Source organism: Elgaria multicarinata, chromosome 10, assembly GCF_023053635.1.
Source record: "Elgaria multicarinata webbii isolate HBS135686 ecotype San Diego chromosome 10, rElgMul1.1.pri, whole genome shotgun sequence".
Lineage (NCBI taxonomy): Eukaryota > Metazoa > Chordata > Lepidosauria > Squamata > Anguidae > Elgaria > Elgaria multicarinata.
In genome coordinates this window covers 55,131,931-55,152,501 of record NC_086180.1, presented here as the reverse complement: position 1 = coordinate 55,152,501, position 20,571 = coordinate 55,131,931, and the positions used below count along the sequence as shown (strand labels likewise).

Sequence of the window (20,571 nt, the reverse complement as noted above, 5' to 3'; positions counted from 1 at the left end):
GCACAGCTTCACATGATCAAAGGAAGATTGATCCTTCATATTAGTGAACTACCAGGAAAAGGGATTAAGGGGGGGGGATCTAAAAAATCATAAAAAATCAAGTGATGACCCAATCTGATTCAAGTTTGGCATGCCCTCCTTAGAGCCCTCCTTAGAGCTATCACTATGCCAATTTTGATCTCTTTATCTTTAAAAATGAGGGTGCTGCTGGCAAGGAGGGTGCATTTCCCACATTTCTTTTAAGGTGAAAATGTCCTCTGGAGAAAAGGCACACCCCTCTCCGCCCCTTGAAAACACACACAAAGAACATCAGATTGAAAATGATGGATGAAAATACACATTGAGGGTAGTGCTTTGTCCTTTTGATTTACTGGAAGAACCAGATTTTCCCCACACCAAAAAACAGCGCTAAGAGGGGGAAGCGAGGTCACAGCAGGACATGGATGATGCCATCTGAGTCCTTTGCACACAACCCACGTTGACAGCAGGCTATAACGCTGTTGTGATGCAGCCCAGAGACAAACTGAAGGAAACAAAATTGGGAAAAATGGAAAAACGGATAAACACTCATTTACTTTTCTCTCTCTCCCTAATATCTGTTGCTCTCTCAACTAAAGGAAGGAGGTGTACATATGAGGGGGGGGGGAATAAGAATCTTAATTCTCCACATCATCTCTAGCTGCTTGCTGAGGAGCAAATGAAAGTGTAAAGGATGGTTATAGTCTTCTATGCAGGCATATATAGGCAATGATGACCATTGGTTTGGGTATTCTACATGGATGTCCATTTCTTAACTACCATATTTCTTCGATTGTAAGATGCCATTGATTGTAAGATGCACGCTAATTTCAATACCACCAACAGAAAAAAAAAACCTAAGACACACCTGCGATTCTAAGATGCACCCCATTTTTAGAGATGTTTATAAGGGGAAAAAAGTGTGTCTTAGAATCGAAGAAATAGGGTAAATGCTGGGACTCCTGTGTAAGCAATTGAGGACCTCCCATGCCCATATGTGGGAGGCAGATGAAGTGGGTGTCGTGAATGCTGCCCCTTCTTCTGCAATGCTGGCTAACTCTGGCCATAGCTAGACCAGGCCTATATCCCGGGATCATCCCAAGACCATCCCTGTGCATCCAAATGACACACAGGGGATCCTGGGAGCAAGCAGGGACGACCCCTCCATTTGCCTGGGATAATCCTTTGGTCTAACTAAGGCCTCTGACTGTAAATAAAAAGAAGAAGAAGAAAAGAGGGGACATTCTGGACATGCCCATTATGCACCTACACCACCTTTGCAAACATCAGCCAAGTATCAAAAGTAAAAGACAGCTGTAGGACGAGAGCAGAAGCAAACAGCTGGTTTGTAAAAGCAAGTAATTTGCTTGGGGTGGGGTGTGTGTGTGTGTGTGCACATATCACCATGCATCTTGCTGGCATCGTGGTCCCAGGCAGGGCACTGCCCTGTTGCATATAGTGCCTGACTGTGGCTGAAAATATAATGTTTTGGGGGGATGGATGGATAGATAGATTAGATAGATAGATAGATAGATAGATAGATAGATAGATAGATATCCATTTGTTCACAAAGGACTCTAAATAAGAAAACTGGTGTGTTTTAAAGAGATGTTTTGGCATGTCTGTCTCCATTAGGAATATTCTTTGCCCCCTCCATAGATGTGTGTGGTAAGTGGAAGGAAAGACATTGCTCTGTGGTTGTTCCCTAAGGACAAGAGCACTTCGTTCAGCTAGGCCTTATCCAGGGTTAGGGACTGGGATATCCTTCTCACATGGACATCTTCATTACATTATATGAGTACACTGATGGAAGGAACATACAAACAAAAGTGGTCATGTAAAAGTATATGCCACTTAACCAGCCATATCTATAACACCGAAAATTGGTTCTATTTAGCTCAATTAGAATACAGTTTGTAAGGTCTATCTTACCCCCCCTCCCAATCATTTATAACATTCTGATGCAAATGCATTTTTACTTTTAGACTTATATGTCTCCAGTAGACCTGGCAATTTGGTATTTTTAAAATGGGAAAGATATTTATTCAAAATTTCTTGCTCTGAGAACAAGAAAAAGACTGCATTTTTGCTCTTGTATTTTGAAGTGCGTGAATCATGTTGTTTATAGGATCCACATGCCCACCTTATTCTTCTGCAATAGTTTGGCTCTTGCTCAGTCTCCTATATTTGACTTTAAAACACAGTCATATGCAATTTTAGAGAGAGAGAAAAGGTCCTACAACTCCTACCATTCCCCAGCCAGTTATGCTGGAGGTTGCATGAGCTTTTTCTGTCTAAACTTGCATATGATTGTACCCTGAGTAAATTCTTCACTCCCAGTATCCCAGGGTTAGGTTTGTATTAAATACATAGTGTAAAAGTTCCCAAGTTAGACACCCCAACATTATTATATAAAATCTTTGGATTTCTTTGGTATTTTTTAGCTTTCTGTTGTTATTTCCAATTACAATTTTAGCGGTATAAAATAAAAATATCAGACGATTAAATATCAGACATGCTTTAGCATTCACTGTATTCAGGGGGAAATTATATCCCAAGCCTCTTTGTTTCTTAGAAGAATTATAGACATTTAAGTAGGTATCCATTAAGGATGAGTTTCTTTAGTGGCCATCAGTGGTAAACAAGTTACAACTACATTAGCAAAAATACCCCTTTGTTGTTTGTTGAAGAAAATACATTGTAGGACCTCTCTCAGCTATTTGTAAACCATATATAAAGGGGAAACATACATCCTCACACCTCTTTTCTTTGTTTCTATTTCTCCCTCTTATGACAGATAGTACAACAGAAGTGTTCACGAACATCTATGTGACCAGTTTTGGACCGGTTTCAGATACAGACATGGTGAGTTCCCGGAATGAAATAATTTCTGACATATGTGATTTAGATTATACTATACATTTTAATTTCAGGCATCTACTCTGCTATAATCTATCCTTTACTGTTATTTATTTATTACGTTTATATCCTGCCTTTTTTTCTCCAAAGAACCCAAGGCATCATACGTAATCCTTCTCCTCCCCAAATTATCCTCACAACAACAACCCTGTGAGGTAGATTGAGTTGAGAGTATGTGACTGGCCCAAAGTCACCCAATGGGTTTCCATGGCTGAGTGGGGACTAGAACCCAGTTCCCCTGACTCCCAATCCAACACCTTAGCCACTACACCACACTGGCTTTACTGTTAGTGAATGGATCCATCTTTCCATGGATTGGAATAATCTCTAGTTTGAAATAGTGAAGCCTGCTGGCATTTTTAGGCACAGCCTCTGACACTGTGCAGGTGTTCCTCAAACTAATTCCTCTTGGCTTCAAATTGTATCATCTGCAAGTATATGTCCCCACCAATTTTACAAACATTTCCTAAGGAGCCAATATCCTAAACTGTATTGCACTTGAGTCAATGAAAGCTGGCCATGACCATGAAGATCATATTCAAGGAGGAGTGACAGGCAGGCAGGCAGGCAGCATGTGACCAGGACTTATCTTGATTTACCTTGATCATGTCCAGAACTGCCAAGGCACAGCCATAAGATTCTCTCACACGATAAATTAGCAATGGTCCTTTGCCTTTCCAGAAAGCAGATGAGACAGTAATGCAATATTATGTGAAATATACATGGAGTGTCATTGTTTCATTTCCTTTCAAGTGAAATTGAGCAAGCATTTCACCACATCTAGGGCCAGATATCAATTCAGGATAGGGTATGAGTCTAAGATACCAATGTTGCACTTACAGATTTGTTTCCAGTAGTAATTACTCTTTCAACCTTGGAGAGCAAAACTCAAGCCTGACCCAGTGTCAGGCTCACAAAATCCAATTACAGCAGCATGGTTTGTCAGGCACAGCTGAAGACTGAAGACCCTGCAGGCACCTCAGGACATGCTTTTTAAGTAATCTGCAACCTGGCAGCTTGAGAAGGTTGCAATCCCAGAGAACATGAGGCTTTGGGCCAGGTGTAACACCCTTCTCACGGGATCACACGCAGGGTAAAAAAATATGCTAAGAATGAATTCAGCATGCTGATAGAAACATGAATAGTATGCTTGAGAAACATAAATAGTACACTTGATGAGTGCATGAACAGGACATTTTTGGACAGAAGAAAGTATTTAGAGTTGTAATTAACATCTATTCTTGAGGATCTTTAATGTAAGGTTGGACCCTTTCTCTTGGTTAACCAATGGCTGGTCTGATTGTGGGAGCTTTACCAAGAAAGGGTAATGGATTTACAAAGCAACTTGCCAGGATTAGAACAAAAGGACATGTTACAGGGACAATTGGCTTGCTGGCAAGGCACAGTCTCATTAATCTGTTCATTGGGAAGCTTCATAACATGATGAATGTGGTCTTTTCAGTCAGGAAATTTGCACTTTTACCATTTATTGAAAAGTGGCTGGATGCACTACTTAACCTTGCTATTTGAGATATGTGATGTACAAGAGACATTATTAAGTTAAGAGGGCACTTGCCCCTCATTTACAGATTTTAATTTAGAGTAACAGCATTTCCAGTTTAATTGCTCTTCATTGCTTCTTTGTAAACTGCTCAAAGATTTATTTATTTATTTATTACATTTTTATACCGCCCAATAGCCGAAGCTCTCTGGGCGGTTCACAAAAATTAAAACCACAATAAAACAACCAACAGGTTAAAAGCACAATTACAAAATACAGTATAAAAAGCACAACCAGGATAAAACCACGCAGCAAAATTGATATAAGATTAAAATGCAGAGTTAAAACAGTAAAATTTAAATTTAAGTTAAAATTAAGTGTTAAAATACTGAGAGAATAAAAAGGTCTTCAGCTGGCGACGAAAGCAGTACAGTGTAGGCTGTTCCGAAGATATTGGTATCAGGTGGACATATTACCTCCTTGCCTTTGATACTCCTTACCCTCTTCCACTGTGGCCATAGCTAGACCTAAGGTTTATCCTTGGATCGTCCAGGGATCAAACCTGTTCATCTAGGTGACACACAGGGGATCCATTGCTCAGGCAGGGGTGAACCATGGATGATACCAGGATAAACCTTAGGTCTAGCTGTGGCCTGTGTTTCCCACACCTCTGATTTATTTTCTTTTTTCACTTTGCCAGTCTTGTTTATATTTCCTTTCTTACTTAAATACAAATACATGTATTTGTTGTTATACATTATTCCAAAGATATTAGAAAATCCTAAAATAATTAAGAATAATTAGGTTTATGAGATTATTTCAGTGAAACAGATCATGTGCTTCTTCAGAAACAATTCTGGGGTGGTGGTGAGGGTGAGGGCAAGGACTATGTCTTGTAACTACAGGGTTGCCATTTGCAGTCTTTATGTGACTGAACCCCATGCACCATTACATTGGTGCTGAAGAGAAGCAAGCCAAAACAATGGTGGGCTGTGGCTGTTGGTGATTTACTGTATTGTATGGGATTATACATTTCAGAACTAACTTCTAACAAATTGCTTTATTTGTCTATTTAATAAGAAGAGAATTTAATTATTCTACTATTTAATAATTTGTCCATTGAACAACAATACTGTAGGACTCTAAACCAAATCAAAACCATGAAGGCTGAATTTCACACCTTTTATAAGAATATTGTTTTGGCTGTGGTGAATGCCAGGCATAAGGTGTGAAACCAGTCAGAATTTTTTGTTAATGCTTGTCTGTCCATAACATAAAGGAACATATAATACAAAGTGGATCATTCTTTAAACAAAAAACTGGTGTCTTAGAGGGTCTTGGCCAAAATGTTCAGTAGCTCTTTTTATAAATTTCTGCTTGGGTTGGGTCTTCAGCTGTTCTCTATGGACATTTAACAAATAGAACCCAGATAATTGATTTTCACACAGTTACCCTGTTCAAACAACATGCTGAGCCATGGTGGTTAAGCATTTTGAGCTGAAATCATGGCTTAACGTGCTGTGTGAAGCATGACTTAGGATGTCCTGTGAACCATTCCTAAGCAGCCTAAGCATAACTTAATGTGTTGTCTGAACAAGCCTACTGTTGAACGTAACCATGTCTGCGCAACATGCTAAAGGATTGTTCAGTTGTGCATGTTGTAACTAGGAGGAAAATTCTGGAAGGATGGCCATTATAAAAGCAGGGAACAGTTTACTGTGCTCCAATAGTTCAGTAAAGCTCATGTTGCTTATATCACACACTGATGGGTGTATTTCTTTGATGTGTCTTTTTACCCACAACTCATGCCAAGTAACTGCTTCATCCCCAGTGTTTTCTAATTTGGAAAGTTCCTGAATGGAATTGGCATGGTCTTGAAAGTCTTTTTCGTCAGTGTGGTGCATCTGAGATGGTTCAGCATTTTGTAAGCCACTCATTTGCTTTTGATGTGTAGTTCTCTATATCCAGCTTTCCTGTTGTTCAGGTTCTAGAAACAATCTTGGTATTTTGAGCTGGGATGTTCTCATGCCCTGTTGCTGCCTGTATCTGCATATTTTCTGTCTCTTTTGAGGTAGACACATTGGCCGCTACTTGCATAATGTCTGATGAAGCAGTATTGTCAGTGTGTCAGGGGCTCACTAGCTGTCTTCTTTCTGAAGTAGTTGCAAGTATCCATAGCTAAACAAATAGAAACAGCTTAGCTTCTTTGCTTGCTTTCTCTACCAAACTTATATAGAAAACAATGGTGCCTTTCTTTTAACCTTTATCCAATCAAAACAGTAGCACAAATTTATGTTTCCCAGGAAAAGGATTTTCATTGTCAGCACTTTTGGTTTCTATTCTTGGCCACTGCCCCCGCACCTGCTCCTCAAAAAACAGGGACAGGTCCAGCAGCATCCCCCAAGCGCCTCATCTGATCACAAAAAAACATTTGCAGAAACAGCATCATTAGATCAGAACAAGCAGTGTTCACCTGAGCTGCCTCCTGAACCCGGAAGACTCTCTTCCAGAAAAGTGCAGAGAATCCAAGTCTGGCGGCAACTCTCAACAGGACTGTACTCAGAAATCACTCTAAACTTCTTGTTGACTAGCTCGCTGTGCATGTCTCTGTGTACATTTAGATAAATAGGTTTAGGATTCTGGGGTAGGGTGTGAGATTCCAACCCCACCTGTGGACACCCATGACACAGATATTGGGCTGAAGGTAGTGGGGTCAAGATATGTATCCCTTTTAATCATGGCTGTGTATTGGTTACAAAAGAAATACAAAGAACCGATCTTAACCTATGTCATGTGTCAGCACTTGTTGCTGAGCTTATCACATGAGTTGCCAAGAATAAGAGGGCATGCTTTGGTTACAGTAAAAATGGCTTCTTCATTAATATTTATACAAATATTCAATATTAGCATCATCATGGATTCCTTTTCATCCCGTAAGTGTGCCTATTTTTACCTGACACGCATTAAATGGTGTGCTATTTTAGTTTGTCCAAGGCAGTTCTCATTATTGGATAGCTCTTTGTTTAATTCCCTAATCCCTGCTAAAATAGCATATACTGAATTTAAAAAGGTATTTGAAGTAGGCAACTGGCTATAAAACATATGTAAAGTTTACCTTATGCAGAATAATTAAATATAGCAAATTGCTCAAGTGAATAGCAGGGGTTTCCCCAATGTGTCACAAAGGATCACAATTCACTTTAATAGACACATTATTTTATTGACTGGACACTGTGGACTTGATTTGCCATTGCGGTACATGCAAGTGTGAAACACATTTTAACAATCTAGAGAGGTGGGTGGAGAGAATTCATTTGGCAGTATTTCACACGTGCTTTGCTTGGGTGTAAATGAAAACATAAGACAGAGCAATGGATAACAGAATCCTATTTAGCATTTACAAAAATGATAGCTCTCTAGAGAGCCCTTATGGAAATGAAAATCTGTGCCTTAAAATGACAGCCGCAGCCATTAGTTGCAGGTCTGTTTGCAGATAAGTAGTCAGCTGTATAAAAGTGGTTGAAGTGTTTACTAATGCCAAGGTTGACATTAACTCCAGTAAATGACGCTTTTTTTTAAAGTCCATATTGGCTTCCAAAATATTCTTATGCAGGAGCATAATACTTTTAAAAGTAAATAATTATTGAATGGTGTCCTGAATACTTCATAGGTAGGATTGCACACCAAAAGCAATTATAAAATGGGATATAGATACTGTGTTCCTTTGCTAACTAGCTAAGAAAATACAATTTTGGAAATGAGATGTTGTTTGATTTTCTAGGCAGCTTAATTATTTTTTCCTTTCTCATTTTTAATAGCAACTGTTTGTTTATCTGGGGTTTTTTTAATAGCATGAGATAATTATTTTGGCAGTATCTGAATATTTTCCTTGGCTTTCTGGCTATCCAGTTTTCATAGACACATCTTATACATTAGTAGTGGGAAATGTAGATTCAAACCCCCCCAAAGTTTCCTTATTGATCTGAGCAAGTCATTACCTGTAGGGATGTTGGAGGAATCCAGTAGGGGGTGGAGCTTGATGGGATTTGCCAGCTCAGCTCCCTGGACACCAGCTCCTGGATCTTTTAATGGATCCATTTGGCATGTGCTGAATCAGGCAAGCTCACGGTTTCCTGATCTTTCTTTTTTTAGTGTAAATCCTGATTTGTTCAAATTTGCAGTTGGGAATATTTATCGGTTATGTGCAAAATTGTGGCTGTATATGACACAATTTTTGCAAAATTGCAGGCATAAATGGTCCTATATGCCTGCATTTTTATGCAAATTGTGCTATTTATGACTGTGATTTTGTGCAAATTGCAATTTCCATAAATATTCCCAACTGAATTAACACAAATTGCAGCTCATGGACAAAATAATAATAATAATAATAATAATAATTTTTAAAGCAGGTGTCTGCAAACTGTCTGGCAGCTCACCCCATATTATATATGGCGGAGTCAGGCAACTGGCAGGAATCCAATGAGCAGAGTGCAAATAGGACTTAAGGGAGTTTGCCTATCCCTAAACCTCTCAGCCAATCTAGGGACGGAGGAGAAATTTGTTCAGTTTATGTTTTAATGCAAACTTACCTAATTTTGTACTTTCAAACTAATATGCAACCAAAACTCAAGTTATCCTTCAAAGTTTGCACTTCCCTGAATTTTTTATTTTTTTTTACAACAGTTTATTGCGGTCAATAGACCATTCCAGCAAATAATTTTTTTTACATACAAGCAAACTGAACATACCATTAATTATTAAAAGTCAGGCGATTCCCTGAACTTTGCAATGGAATTGTCAACTTTAATTATGCATATATTAGGAAAACAGAAAATGTGCAAAAAAGAGAGAGAGAGAAAGATCCAAAAATGTATCATATTAGGAAAATTGCTTGGGTGGTGTACATAATTTTGATGAAGGTAGGCATTCAAACAATACATAAATAGAAGAGAGAATACTAGTAAGCTGCTGTGTACGCTATTGTAAACAATGCTGTATCTTTTCCCCCATTTGATTTATTGCTATAATTGTTAATAGTTCTGAAAAAAGTGCCTATAATTATGACAGGTGATGGGTATGGAGGGAAGGTTTTCATACGGAAGTACAAATTCTCTCTCCCCCCCACCCCCCGCCTCTGTCCAGATGTGGCAGATTGCAACTTGGTACTTTGTCTACACAACTCAAAGAGAACCATTGGGAAATATGCCAATCTCTATCTAGCTCTGCTCCTTCATCTCTTTTGCCCCACCCCTGGATTTCCAATTCTTGAACACAGTAGAACGTGGCAAAGTGATGGAAGAAGCTGTTTGGATCAGGCATACATCTACAGATGTACAGAGTAGAACGTGGCAAAGTGATTGAAGAAGCTGTATGGACCAGGCATACATCTACACAAGCATTACATGAGAAGAGCAGACAAAAAAGGGGATTGGAGGAATTTGCTCATCAATATTCCTTCTCTTTCTCCTTCCCATGCAGATTATGCATAAGACATGCTATTGAGGAGGTGAATATAGTTAAATCAATGCAACAGTATATGGAGCTATAACTTATTTATTAGTAGGTTAGAGCTTCCCCCTTTTCTTTTTGATACAACTTCTTCTCTAACTTCCTATTCCTGTTCTTTCTGCTGAAGTCAAACTATGTAATGTTGTTTGCAGTCTTTTGTTGCAGTAAGGGATTTATAAAATGCAACTCTGCTGTGCGTGAAAGTTGACTGACTTTCTCAGCTCTGTAAGAGCCTGATAACAGATTACAGACCAAGGGCAGATTGCCAAAAATTCCATAACTGTGAGTCACAATAAAAATAAAAAAGAGGGTCATGTCCAAGTAGGGATGTACAGATTTTGTTAAATGCGTTCCATCTGTGTTTTGCGGATTGGCTTTTGCTCCATCGTCCACTCATTGAAGGATTCAGTTTTTTTTCTCTCCCCCTCAGAAAAGTATGCAAAAAAACCTCCACCACAATTTAGGGAACTTTTACCAGGATACAAGTTTTGGGGTTGGGGGAGGGGGGTAGCTCAATGTGCAATCAGTGAGCTGAGTGCACAAACGCGAGACCAAAGAGAGATCAGAGATGTATAAATAATTGTGTGTGGGATTTTTGTTTTTGTTTTTACAAAACTGCATATATATTAGCATATTTTCTATCAATGTTGGTAATTTTGTACAACTAAATTGTAAAAAAAAACACACCTCAAAAAACAATCAAATCAAACCAATGGTCTGGAACTCCACAGAACTTGGAAAAAGCTGTACACTGTGGAATCAGCATGTCAGATTAATAGAAAACCAAAGTCATTTGAATCCGTTTCAGATTTCCCCAATGTTCCTATGTACAAGTATTCACAAGATAAGGATCACAAGAAGTGCAGATTTTACATTTGCAGTGACAAAGTTGAATAAGGTGGATGATCGGCTTTAGATAGTCGAGACAGAAAACTGTTTCTATTCTGAACAAACACAAAACCTTAGTGGGAGAAAGCTACTGTGTCAGTTAATTTTAAGCCCCCACCGCTCAAGAAACTGTTGGAGAATTTCTCCTCCCCTTGAAGAAATTTAGTGAAATGGTCCACCAAAAATGAGGCTGTAAAGTGGAAAGAGGAGGAAGCAGAAGAGAGATGCCTATTTTACAAAAATGAGACTTGGACACTCAACAAATCACCACCTGGATGGAAAATTGTAGGATGTAAATGAATATTTAAAATCAGATGCAATGCAGGAAGAAAAGCCCAGAAATACTAGGGGTGACTTGTAGCCAAAGGATATTCTCCTAAATTTGGTGAAGTTTATGCCCCTGTTTTAAAGCACCCCACAATAATAAATTTCTAATTGTGGTAGCTGGAAAGGCAATGTAAGTCAAGCATCTAGACTTAGCAACCAACTTCTTGCACAGTGACATAAAGTAAGATATGGACTAGCCACCCTGTTTCAAGGAATTTAAGGACTAGAACCTCATGTCTAAACTTCAAAATAGTATTTATGTGTTTAAACCAGAGGATTGTTTTATTGTTTTATTTATTATAAAATTATTTATAAGTCACCTATCAGCTCCCAAAGTGCTCCCACCAACCATGGAATGAGAAAATAAATGTTCTCCAAGGAAAGATTTGTGCAAGGTAAAGTGTATCCATGCTTGTCCTCCAACATGCAAGATAACAAATGGATATATATCTTGATTTATATTGATATTCTGTTTTTAAACAAGAACAACAACACAGTGTTGACCCAAAATGTTGAAATGAAAAAACTAGGAAACATCACACATTAACTCAGCATCCAGATCATAATGAAGAAGATGGGAGCTATCTTCTTAATCAGAGAGGGGGGACGCCAAAATGTTCCAGTATTTCAATGAAGGAGGCAAAGGAAATGAAACCCCTGCCATGGAAATAGACTACTTGAAAAAGGATGGAATTGGAAAACTGTTATATATTGCTACTGCAACAAGACCAGATATAGGTGCAGTTGTAGGAGTTCTTTGCAAGAAAGTTGCAGCACCCAAACTGATTGGAATGCATTGGAAGGAGTGATATCATATTGAAAGGGAACAATCTGCCTGAAATTGCGACTATCAGTGAACATAGATCTGACATTAATTAGGTATATGGATGCTAACTATTTGGGAACATCCACTTCATAGCTCATTCCAATTTGGATGCATAGCAGATGGTGAGCTTCTCCCCCCCCACCCCCACCCCCACACATGAAAAGTTGTACATGTTTCCATGCATATTTTTCTAAATGTACTCATTTTTTGTGCACATTTTTGAAAAGTACACATTTTCTCCCATCACAATTGTTTGTGAGCAATTTTGAAAAGTACATATTTTTCATGCAGTTTTAAAAATGTATGTATTTTTCTAATGCATTTTTGGGGGGCTGTGAATTGGATTACAAGTTTGGAAATGTGTGGATTTCCAATTGTGTTTGGGTCTGCATTCAGTTCTGGAAGGTTTGAATTCCATAAGCTCATATTAATTTATGGGCCCATTTCTTTCACATTCCTAGGAATATTGCCGATTGCAGGTCCACCAGTGGGTATCCATTTCAATATAAAGAAAGAACGATTAGCTAGGCCAATCAAAAACAGACAATTTTCATTGACAGAAGCAGAATATATGACAGCTGCATAACCATTTCAGGATGCAATCTGGATTCATCAGTTGTTGTTAGATTTAGGACTGAAACAACTTGAACCAATACCAATTTTTGAGGACAATGAAGAATGCATAAAGCTGTCACAGTCCAAAAAGATTAACCGTTGAAGCAAGAACACTTATGTTAAGTATTACTTCTTAAGAGACATGCAAAACAGATAATGAATGACATGCAATGTTGTCGACCTGAATAAATTATCTCAGATATTCTCACCAACATGCTGCCCAGATATTGCCATTGGAATTTACAAATGCAAATTAATTTTGGAATAGCACACATGCCACTGACAACTGGTGTTAGGAAGGTGGCAAAATGTAATTACATCAGTGCAATACTAAGTGTGTAATAGGTCTGCTGCTCCAACAGTAGGTAGATCTGTAATCTATCTTGTGAGTTGGATCTCTCTCTCTCTCTCTCTCTCTCTCTCTCTGATCCAAACAACTTCATCTCTAACTTCCTGTCTGTATTTTTTTTCCTGCAATCATCAAGCTGTGTAACATTGATTGCAACTTTTGTTGCAGTAAGGTATAGACTTCTGCTGTGTATGAGGCTAACCAGCTCTTTAACAATGAGGGAACACATGCATGGTTTGTGTTCCTCCACATTCACTATGTGCACAGATGGCACATTCTGCCATGCCCGGCAAAGCCTGGGCATGGGGAGGGTTTTGTGGGCGGGGCAAGCCAGAGACGTGGCCACCCTGCATTGGCAGGGCCACTGGGGACTGGGAGGGGTTGGCGCCCTTTATCAGGGGATGCCCGACCCCTCCAAGCCCTCAGCCAATTGGCCAACATCCAATGGCTGGGAAGACGCGGGATGCGGTGGGAACGGCTCCTTCCCACGTTATTTCAAGCTGCGGCCTCGCCACCTCAGGTCCTCATCATTCACCTTGGGGGAAACGACCTGGGGTTACTCAAGGGCAAGGCGTTAATATTACAAACAATTGCCGACTTCAAGATTATTCGGCAGCGGTGGCCTGGCGTGGTAATAATCTGGTCCTGCATACTGCCCAGGTTTGCGTGGCGATCTGGAGAGATCAAGCCAATGGAGCGGGCGTGCCGCCGTGTCAATGGCGAAATCTACCGCGATCTAAACATGGGGATGTCAGCATCATGCACCCCGCGATTACACTGGCCCGGAGGGAGCTATATCGACAGGACAGCGTACACCTGTCCGACATTGGTAATGACTTATTTCTGTATGATCTGCAAAGGGGACTTCAGGGCGTTCTAGGTCGATGGGGGGGGGAGCGAGCCTATGCGGCAGGGTCTTGCTATTTACTGTTTTACTCTGTACAGCACCATGTACACTGATGGTGCTATATAAATAAATAATAATAATAATAATAATAAGCAAGTGGCTTGCCGCCCCCTGTGGCAGGTAGAGAAGGCATCCAGAGGGAATATAATGGCGAGATTCCAAGGCACTGTTCCAGTGATTGGTGACTCCCGAGGGCTCCCGGTGTTGAGCCCTGTGGCCAGGCCGGGGGATAAGGACCACCTTTGAGGCCGACCTCGCTCACCCACCTTGAGCCCGCGGGGGCAGGGGTTGGGGGTGACAAGGGAAGGTCTCCCTACCCCTGGTTGGGGATGGACAGCAGGGTGGCGAAACTGAGCGCCACCGGCTGTACCAGGAATGCTCGCCCTTTCACTTAGGAAGGCCTGCAAGCAGGCCTGGCTGGATGCCTTAGGAGAACCCCCTTTGCAGATCTTGAATAAAAGTGGCCCAGTTTAATTCCAGCACTTGTGTCGTCTCTCATTTCTTGTGTCCGTCCCACAAAGAGGATGGGTGCCACATTTTGTTTCATAGATAGCATACGCTAACTGAGGTTACCCAAGACCGGAATGAATTGTCATACAGATATGCTTAAAGTAGCTGAAATCCATCTTAAATGGGTTATACCTTGGGCTGCATATTAGCTGTAATCTCTTGCCTCATGTCTACAGTGACAATTATTTAAGTAAGACTCCAGCCTGGAGCCCCAAAGAGATTTTCTTCATAAGGGGTGAACTATGTAATGAAATGTAATGAAACCCCATTATTGTCAGCTGCTTTTCTCCCCACCAGTGCTGCAAAATAATCTTTATCCTGAAAACATGTGTCTAGAAATTTGGAGAGGTAAAAAGAGTGTAGTGGCAGTGGAGGATTTGGGGGGGGGGAGGAATAAATTAAGAGGGAAAAATTAAGCACTACTTTCCCTTCTAGTACGTCTCCATTTTATTTATTTATTGCATTTATATCCTGCCTTTTTTCCTCCAATGAACCCAAGGCGGTGCATATAATCCTCCTCCTCTCCATTTTATCCTCACAACAACAACCCTGAGAGTTAGGTTGGGCTGAGAGTCTGTGACTGGCCCAAAGTCACCCAGTGGGTTTCTATGGCCAAGTGGGGACTAGAACTCAGATCTCCCAACTTCCAGTCCAACACTTTAGCCACTACACCACAAAGTGCCCCCTCCCACCAACAGTTTGCAAAGGACAAGGGACTTTCTGGACTTGGGTACATGCAACTTCTGCATAACTTGCAGCTTGCCCTTCAGACTTTTAAGACAACCCAGCTCTTTCCTGTTGTTTGCAATCCAAAGATGCTTTTCATTGCTGCTTTACAAGTGTAGGTAAAAGCACTACCAATAACACTTTGAGTCATAGGTGAAGGTTGGAGAGATGATTTTCACCTTCATTATGTAGAATAATGGACACTAACAGAAGGAAGCAAAAGTACAAGGATGAAGCAGATTGCACCTTTGGAAATTCAGCTGTCATATAGCTGTTTTATGAAATGTCTGAGCTTAATGTTGTGATGAAAAGCCCTAAAGAATTACAGAGAGACCAGTGATGAAAATTTATTGTGACATTAGCCTGAGAGGAAAAGCTGTGTTCACCCAAAAAAAAATTAAAAATAAAGCTGCTCCTCCAAAACACAAAACAGAAAAACAAAACCAGTAACTCTGAATGGTTAATAATCACCATCACTGTCAAAGGAAACTCATGACATTAAATCCCAATTTAAGTAGCTAATTGCAGTGTCTTCAGTTTCCTTAGAAAAATATGCAGCATTTTCTTAAATTTTGGCAAAGAAGTCTGGATTTGGAAAATCTTCTTGTTTATTCCTTTGTGTACCCACTGTTGCATTTGGCATGGAGTGGGAATTAAATGTTATCCAAAGAGTTTTAACTGTGAAATCCATCATTCATTGAAATGTGCCCATGTGCACAACATCAGGAATAGAGCCGGCAGCATAGTCCCACAGTCCTTTCAACATGTGGCACCTCCTTCTCATGAGTAATGCATGAAGAGAGTTTTGGTCTTCCTCTACTTTTGATACCAGGTATCTTTACCTACTTGGTGTTAAGTGTGTGTTAAAGTGGCAGTAGCCATCTCAGAGTTAAGTGCCAGCATAAAACCGGGTGAGCCTATTCCAGTTCTTGAATTGACAGTAACCTGATTTATGTGTTTCAAAGAACACATGAGGGCTCAAAGTGGAGACAGGATGGAGCTGTGGTTGCTGGCTCCTCCCTTAACCTAACCATGCACATTGGGCCCTGCCTCTTCATCCCCCAACCACGTTGCATGGACCGGAGGTTCAACTCACATTCAACTGAATACAAGTAAAATGCTCTGAGCAATCAGGGAGCTTGATAAACAGTGTCCCACATCATGCAAAGTGTTCTACTTGCATTCAGGAGCCTGTATGTGTGGCCAGTGTGTACTTGCCCCAACCCCACATTGAGCCCTCATGCATTCTTTTGAACATGTGAATAGGGCTAGTGCTACCTTCAAGACTATTCTCATAGTACATTGACTCCATTCAGCCAAACTTAGTTGACAGTAGGGTGAAGGATCCAAAAAGCCAGAGTTATTTGCCCATTACCAGGTTGATGGAAATAATATAGAAAAATATTGACTATGCACAATAAAATAAACACAGTTGCTGGAGCACTCCAGCTTATAACATGTTTTGATAAAGCTCTTGGAACCAAGCCTTTAGGAGTAGAAAGCTGAGTACAATTCTCTTACACAGTATATCATTTTCTAGTCCTTCAAGAGATTAGAACATAACGAATAAAGCATAGGAAAGAAGCTTTTACCTTCAGGGAATGTCTGGCAGAAATATAAAAATTGAGTTAATACAATTTCTGTAAATATTTAAAAAGGTTCTCTGGCAAGTCCCATTGCTACAACTATTTTTTAATGATTTTATTGTTGCATGTTTTAGTGGTGGTGTTACCCACCATGGGATAAAGGATGGAAACTAAATGGAAATAATAAATAGATAAATAAATACTTGTTACAGCTCTCACCTCACTTGCCTGTGTGTTGACATCAAAAAAGTCGTGCAATATTCAGGAGGTCCAGAACCAGGAGGCAAAATTCAGGCATGTATCTTTTAACCAAAAAGGGTTTATTTCAGAAAAAGCAGGACAAAAGGTAAAATCAGGGGGAGAACTGGCATCACCAAAAAGATAGCTATGGCCAACAGCCACTTCAGGCAACCTGAAGATTCAAGGGAGAGGCAATCCTCTGCATGTTTAGACAGAAGAAAGACCTACAACTCCCAGCATTCCCCAGCCAGCATTGTTTGCAAATGAATGCTAGGAGTTGTAGGACTTTTTTCTGTCTAAACATGCATAGGATTGTCCCCGAAAAGATTCCCTAGTGCCTGGGGAAAAGTGCTTCTTCCCAGTGTTAGGCCAGATAATAAAATGCAAACTACCCTTCTGAAAAGAGGCCCTGGTTTAGATACCTCCCCTAAGCATGCTTGTAAACTCCAAGAAAACATCACAAATCCAAACCATTCAGGAGGACATTAAATCTGAGGAAACAAAACAACTGAACCTATTTGCGAATAACTCATATGGCTGGTCAGGTTGAGTAAAGAAAACTGCAAATATACTGCCAAAGTCAGCCTTAGATCCTCCCCTCAATTGGAGGGCAGGCAAAAATGAACAGTGGATGCTTCAGTGATCCTGAGAAACCATTTTCAGAGTTCCCAGAGATGGCAAAACATGGATCCTGAAAGAATTTTGCAGTAATGGCTAGTGACCTCTTTCCTCAAGCCTTAAGCTCTTTAGCTAGACTGCACATCTATTTTAAGAATGGCATAATGATTAGAATGTCAGAATAGGGCTGGGAAGACCCAGGTTCAGTTCCCCACTCAGTCATAAAGCTTTCCAGGTGATTTTGATCTACTCACTAACTGTGGGCACCTGGGAAAGGCTGTCTGGGCTTCTTAATCAACTGGATCAGTCTGAAGTGATCCAACCAGCTTCAGGCTGATCCTGACCTGCTTTGGATCCAGACTAATTCGGTCTGGATGATTCTGCTTCAGCTTGGAATTTGGCTCTGGATCAAATTCCAAACAGTGCAGAGCCCTAGCGTAGGTCATGTGTGTGTTTCCAGTATGTGAACTGGAAACTACTGATCTATTCATGTACTTTTGCCTTTCTCTTCTGATCTGCTAATATTTTACAGCAATTTCAACGTAGTTATTCAAGACACAATGTAGTGAAGGGAACAACCAAAACTCTTGGTGTAAAAACACCTGGTGTAAAAGGTGGAATTTTGAAGTTGGGGGTGTTGCTTTGGCCTACGCTGAAGTAGAATACTCCAATATTCTGCTTTCTAGAGTTCAGATAATTTTTCCCATGAAGCCAATTATTTCTTGCTTGAATTTTGCATAGAGTTTAACAAATTGGACTAGAAAAAGCTCAGCCAGAGTTTATTTTGAAGATTTCGAGTCAGTTGCCACACTTGAATTAACTGTTGTGTCCTGCAAAATTCCATATCTTCCTTTTATCTTTTAGTGAACTTCTTATGCAATGCCTGAGTTTTACCACTGTACAACTGAAGAGGAGGAAGGCAGTTAAAACTTGTAAACACAAACTTGAGTCTCAGAGGAGTTTATATTCTGCACAGACCTGCTGAGTTTGATCTTCAGGAGGGAATGCATCATTAGTAATGAAAGAAAAGAATCAGGACAACCCCCCTTTTCCCTGACTATTTATTTTTCTTACTCCGAAAGCATTTCCCTTCTTTCCAGACTGATGAATCGGAAGGTTGCGGTTGCATAATAGGAATAAAGCTAACACAATGGGAATGCATCAGAAGTTGTGCTGTAATGTATACAGTCATATTCAAAATAATGTTTACGTGGTATGAATGAAAAGTAAGTGCTCCCTCCCTCAATTTTTTGAAATTAGTGTGCTGATCATCGGAGAGGTGGTTACTGAACTAGCAGATGGCAAGGAATCAAAACTATAGATAATTCTGATAATTGACTAGATAACTCTTAGATAATTAAGTCTATCAGTATATATGAGGAGAATAAATAAGGCAACACAATACATTACCATGGCTGTACAGGATTTGACTTTTGTTTGCATGTATTGTGGAGGATATGCTATGAAACAAAACATTCTAAAATTGATTACAATTGAAAAGTTTATATAGATTGAATAAACTTATTAACCAAATATCTTTCTATAAATGTGGGTGTTTACGGAGGATGCCACCTTTACGATACTAGCAGATTCAGGGCCTTGCTAGACCAGGCGTTAGCGTGGTATGAGGCCCGGTTTCCCTCCTGTGCATCCAGATGACGCACAGGGGAATCCGGGGTCAGGCCGCGCTGAAACCTGCCTTAAGCTGGCATTAGCGAATTCGCTTATGGCCCGGCTTTTTCGCAGCCCCAGCCTGAGGCTGGGGCTGCGAAACGTCTAGCAGGGTCCATGGCTTTTTGCGGCTGCTTGCTTACTTGCAAGTAGCTGGGAAAAGCCACAGACTGGGCACAGCGCTCATACGAGCACTGTGCCCATCAGGCCGGGGGAACCGATCCCGGGGGGGAGAGAGGGGGGGAAGGCTGGACCCGGCAGGAGAGAGGGGGGCGAGGGAAGGACAGTCGGGGATGGCGGATGGGGGCGAGGGAAGGACAGCCGGGGACAGGGGATGGGGGCGAGGGAAGGACAGCCGGGGATGGCGGATGGGGGCGAGGGAAGGACAGCCGGGGACAGGGGATGGGGGCGAGGGAAGGACAGCCGGGGATGGCGGATGGGGGCGAGGGAAGGACAGCCGGGGACAGGGGATGGGAGCGAGGGAAGGACAGCTGGGGACAGGGGATGGGGGTGAGGGAAGGACAGCCGGGGATGGTAGATGGGGGCGAGGTAAGGACAGCCGGGGACAGGGGATGGGGGCAAGGGAAGGACAGCCGAGGACAAGGGATGGAGGATGGGGAATGGGGGGAGGACAGCTGAGCGGGCGGTGGGGTCAGGAATTGTGGGGAGGATCAGGGGGAGCGGGGGGGTTAATTTTTTTTTAAAAAAACCACTTACCTTGTCCGGCGGCTCTCCGGCGCACATGGCCCCTTTAAAAAATAATGGCTGACGCTACGGGGCTTCCTGTTGCCCCTTCGCATCGTGCGTGTAGAAGCCGGCGACGGCGCATGCTAGGTCTAGCGTGCCGTCGCCCCTCCTCCCTGCTGGCTTATCCGGCAGGTCTAGCAAGGCCCTCACTCACCAAAGGCATGAAGTGATGCTTTCTTGGTAAATTTCTCCTTTTTGTGGAACATGAACTCCAGATTTGCCAAAGTCCAAACCTGAATACCTTTTGGAAGATCTGTAAACAGATGTGAAATGCAGATGCATGTAAATGTTTTTTATTATTTGTTTTTGTTTTTTAGTGTTATATATATATATATGTGTGTGTGGCTCTTCCTCACAAAAAGCCCAAGGCAGCAAACAACATAGTACATCACTTTAAAAGCATGACTCTAAAATCACAAATATATAATAAAAAACATCAACAAAGTCAATCTTTCTATCAGTAAACAAATAAATTGAGCACTTCCCTATACCCTGAAAGCCGGCACAAATAAATAGATCTTTTACAGACACATACATCATAGTGGTGTGAGGGATAGCCAAATCTCTACTTCAAGGGAGTTCCATAGCCTGGGTGCCACCATCAAAAAGACT

The 20,571-nt window shown here is 41.0% G+C and overlaps 1 protein-coding gene across 3 annotated transcripts in view; it reads left to right on the top strand.

Moving 5' to 3' along the window:
* GABRA2 (gamma-aminobutyric acid type A receptor subunit alpha2) overlaps positions 1-20,571 on the top strand; it is a 91,567-nt gene that overhangs the window by 41,261 nt on the left and 29,735 nt on the right. For 2 of the 3 annotated variants that reach the window (XM_063136254.1, XM_063136255.1), the window contains exon 4: positions 2,816-2,883. In XM_063136254.1, coding sequence (XP_062992324.1) covers positions 2,816-2,883 — 68 coding nt within the window. Of the gene's footprint in view, positions 1-2,815; positions 2,884-18,702; positions 18,722-20,571 lie in introns of those variants that run through there. The other variant, XM_063136256.1, reaches the window with a different exon arrangement.